This window comes from Colobus angolensis, unplaced genomic scaffold (genome assembly GCF_000951035.1).
Source record: "Colobus angolensis palliatus isolate OR3802 unplaced genomic scaffold, Cang.pa_1.0 Scaffold25, whole genome shotgun sequence".
NCBI lineage: Eukaryota > Metazoa > Chordata > Mammalia > Primates > Cercopithecidae > Colobus > Colobus angolensis.
Window position 1 is genome coordinate 4,137,327 of NW_012115710.1, and position 4,305 is coordinate 4,141,631.

General features: G+C 57.4%; 1 protein-coding gene across 1 annotated transcript in view; it reads right to left on the reverse strand.

The window, feature by feature from the left end:
* AP2A1 (adaptor-related protein complex 2, alpha 1 subunit) overlaps nt 1-4,305 on the reverse strand; it is a 45,951-nt gene that overhangs the window by 16,737 nt on the left and 24,909 nt on the right. The window contains exons 4-6 of the mRNA XM_011946513.1: nt 1,126-1,151; nt 842-971; nt 71-172 (exon numbers count right to left, since the gene is read on the reverse strand). Of these exons, the coding sequence (XP_011801903.1) occupies nt 71-172; nt 842-971; nt 1,126-1,151 (258 nt within the window). The remainder of the gene's footprint in view (nt 1-70; nt 173-841; nt 972-1,125; nt 1,152-4,305) is intronic.

Consider the following 4,305-nt stretch of genomic DNA (forward strand, 5'->3'; position numbering starts at 1 on the left):
CCCGGGGGGTGTCGGAGGGCACAGGGATGCCAAGGCCACCTCCTGCAGCCAGCATCTAGGCCACACCCACCCGGCTGAGGCGCGACACAGCCAGGGAGATGCACGTCTTGAAGTCGTCTGGGTTCTTCTTGCAGAGACAGGTGATGAGGCTGACAGCAGCCGTGACCACGCCCTGCAGGGGCAGAGGAGAGACAAGTCAGGCCCCTGGGGGAGGCGGGCACCTCAGAGCAGAGGCTCAGGAGCGGGACAAGGTCGGGCTGTGTGTGCAGTTGGGAGGATGCGGTTTAGGGGTGTGCACACGTCACTGTGCGTGCTTCAGGGGTGGGGTGAGGAGGCCACGGGGCCTCGGGCACCATGACCAGCACTGACATGGGTGTGTGGAGTGTCCCTGGCAGGACACCAGGCAGCTGGGTAAGGAGCAGTGAAGGGGTGGGACTCTAGAGAGTTGAGACTATGGTGAGTGGGACGGGGGTCAAGGTTTCTGTGCCGATGGGCAGGTGATGGGCACTGTTGGGGGAATCTCCGGGTATCAGAAACAGAGAGTGGGATTTTCTAAGGGGCTGGGTGGTTGGTGAGGGGTGTGGGGGGTCACTGGACAGGATCCCTAGCCAGCCAGGTGAGTGTCAGAGATGGGGATGGGAGGGTTTCTGGACACTTAGGCAGGTAATGAGTACCAGGGACACTGGATCATGGTTTCTGGTGCCTGGTGAACGTCAGGGCCAAGCAGGGAGCCCCAGGCATCCAGGGGGTCAGAGCCGAGGGGGTAGCCCCGGGCATCCAGGGGCGTCAGGGCTGAGGTGGAGCCCCGGGCATTCAGGAGGCGTGAGGGCAGAGGGCTCACCATGTGCTGGTCATTGAGCAGGTGTACCACACGTGCTGTCCACTCGCCCATGGGCACCAGGTCAGGCGAGGCCTTGTAGAGTCGCAGGAGGCACAGGGCCGCACTCTGCTTGACGCTGTCCATGCTGTCCCTGTGGGGACACCACGTGGGGCAGGGGAAGCAGAGTCAGTGCCAGCCCTGCACACCTCCCCTCCTCTCCTGTTCCTCCCAGGAAGGGTGTGCAAGGCCAGCGAGAGGGACAGAGAGCCAGGCTACCACAGGATCTAATCTGGCACTGCCCTCACGGCCCACCAGAACTCAGTGTCTTCATCTGCAAAACGATTGCATCTCAGTAACCTCATGGGGTTCCTGGCAGGGCTCAGGAACATGTCAAGCCTGACTCTGCACCTTCATTCATTCACCAAGCACCTACTGGGTGCCCATGGGGTACCAGGCAGTGCTGTGGGTGCTGCGGATAGAGTGGCGAACAAAGTGGTCCAAACACTTGTCCTCACAGGGCTTACATGTCAGACAGCACCACGAAAACACATACATCAAATACTGTCAGGGCTGGGCATGGTGGCTCATGCCTGTAATCCCAGCTCTTTGGGAGGCCGAGGTGGGAGGATCACTTGAGGCCATAAGTTCAAGACCAGCCTGGACAACAGTGAGACCCAGTCTCTTCAAAAATACAAAAATTAGCCGGCTGTGGTGGCGCAGGCTTGTAATCCTAGCTACTTGGGAGGGTGAGGTGGGAGGACTGCTTGAGCCTGGGAGGTCGAGGTGCACCACGAGTGTGCCACCGCACTCCCTCTAGCTTGGGCAACAGAGTTAGATCTGTCTTTAAATAAATAAAAACATTAAAAATAAACAAAACAGAGTAACTTAATGAGGAAAGACTGAAAATCCTCTGCAACAGAACATCCCAGGCAGAGGGGACAGCCTGTGCCAAGGCCATCAGGAAGGCGGAGCCTGCGCATAGGAGGAGCAGCAAGGAGGCCTGGGGGCTGCGGAGGCCTGCAGGCTGCGGCCTGAGCCATGGGGCAAGAGGCTGCAGATAGGACAGGGAGGGAACATAGGGCCAGACCCTGCAGAGCCTTGTGGGCTGCAGTGAGGACTTGGTTTTTTACCGATTGGGGGATAGAAGCCGCTGTGGGTGGTGAGCAGAGAATCAGCGTGACATTAATGTGACAGCAGGAACAGCTACCCCCAGACCCCTTTGGCCTGTCCAGCACTCCCACAGGTCTCTGGATGGATTCACTCGTGTATCTTCTCTCCACAGCAAACAGGAAATGGGTGTGTTTTTGATAGGTGTTTGAAGTGTCCCTCTGTGTGTTGTGAGGGAACAGACTTTGCAAGGCCCTTTTGAATCCAAGGGAATATATTCACAGGCTCTGAGGGTTAGGGTGGCTCAGGCCTGTAATCCCAGCACTTTGGGAGGCTGAAGCGGGAGGATCACTTGAGCCCAGGAGTTCGAGACCAGCCTGGGCAACATGGTGAGACCCCCATCTCCACTAGAAATATGAGAATTAGCCAAGCGTGGTGGCGCATGCCTGGAGACCCAGCTATTTGGCAGGCTGACGTGGGAGGATCGCTTGAGCCTGGGAGGTGAAGGCTGCAGCCTGGGTAGGTGGCAGAGCAACACCCCGTCTCCAAACAAAAAAAAGGGGTGGGGGTACTTTGCAGATACGATGAAGTTAAGTATCATGAGATAGAGAGAGGCTCCTGGGTGATCCAGGTGGACCCGAGGTCATCACAGGGTCCTTATAAGGGAAAGATACAGTTCAGAGTCAGAGAGAGATGATGTGAGGATGGAACAGAGGTCAGGCAGGAGAGAAGATGCCATGCCGCTGCCTTTGGGGATGGGGGAAGGGGCCACGAGCCAAGGAAAGCATTCGGCCTCTAGGAGCTGGAAAAGGCAAGGACATGGCCTCTCCTCTAGGGCCCTGGGAAGAGACCAGCCCTGCCCATGAGATGGATGTTGGACTTCCGACGTCCAGAACCGGTGTTTGACACTGCTGTGCTTGTGGTAATTCATCACAGCAGCCACAGGAAAGCAGTGTAGGCACTTGTACTTGTCTGCCACAGAACCTGGCAGCCAGCGGGCAGCCCATCTCAGAGGGCTGACTCCAGGCCCCAACCATAACCCAGCTCCCAGCACAGCGAAGAGCATGGAGCATGACGTTGTTCTAGAAGAAGATCCCCTAGGGAGCACCTTCTGGGGTCAGACACGCCCGCCTGAGGTTGTGACTGTGGGGCGCAGTTTGGGGTAAGCCACTGACCCTCTCTGATGGACTGTTTCCCCTTCAGGAAAATGAAGAGCCTTGTCAACTTTGAGGACAAAGAAATAAGACTGTGGGCCAGGCATGGTGGCTTATGCCTATAATCCCAACACTTTGGGAGGCTGAGGCAGGTGGATCGCTTGAGGCTAGGCGTTTGAGACTGGCCTGGCCAACATGGTAAAACCCCATCTCCACAAAAAAAAAAAAAAAAAAAAAAAAAAAAATTAGCCACCTGCAGTCCCAGCTACTCGGGAGGCTGAGGCGAGAGATCGCTTGAGCCTAGGAGCCAGAGGCTGCAATGAACCGTGGTTGCACTACTGCACTCCAGCCTGGGTGACAGTGAGACCCTGTCTCTTAAAAAAACAAAACAAAACCAAAAAACCCTGAGAAAGAAATAATGAGTAGATGCGTGAGCTGGTGTGTTCTTCTCTTTGCCTGTGAATCCAGGCCTCTCTCTACCTGCCCAGGAGACATGCATGTGTGCTCCAAGTCTCAATTCAGGGAAGCCTTCACCACCCCCAGGAAGCCTTCGTGGACTCCCAGCCTGGGTTAAGTGCCTCCTACGGGTGCCCTGTCCTACCTCCATTATAGCGCAAGTCACCCCTTTTCTGACAATCGGTGACCGAGTCACCTCCCTGCAAGCAGGACAGGGAGCTCCTTAAGTGCAGAGCTTGGTTTCTGAGTCATCTGTGTCCCTGGTGTCACCCCACATGGAGCCTGGCATGCATGAGGCCTCAGGGGATGTTCCTAGGCAGGACAGGAGCAAAGGTGGGAGAGGGACGCCAGGCAGGAGTGAGAGGCTGCACAGGAAAGACAGAGGCGGGAGGCAAAGCCAGAAGAGGGAAGGCGGGAGACAGAGAGAGGAGCGGGAGAGGGAGGAAGGCAGGGGGCAGCTCTGGCTCCCAGGGTGCTCGGCCTGCGAGGCCCTGTTCTGAGCACTTTATCCACAGCGCTCTGTGCCTCCAGGCGGACGCTGGTATTAACCCCACTGAACACAAGGGGGCAGCTGAGGCCAGGGAGGTGAAGCCACTTGTCGGGGCCACCCAGCCAGGAAGAGGCCGAGCCAGGATGAATCCAGCTCAGAGCCTGAGTTTGTAAACTTTGGGCTGGGCGGCCCCTCAGGGAGAGTGGGGACCCCGGGGGGTGTCGGAGGGCACAGGGATGCCAAGGCCACCTCCTGCAGCCAGCATCTAGGCCACACCC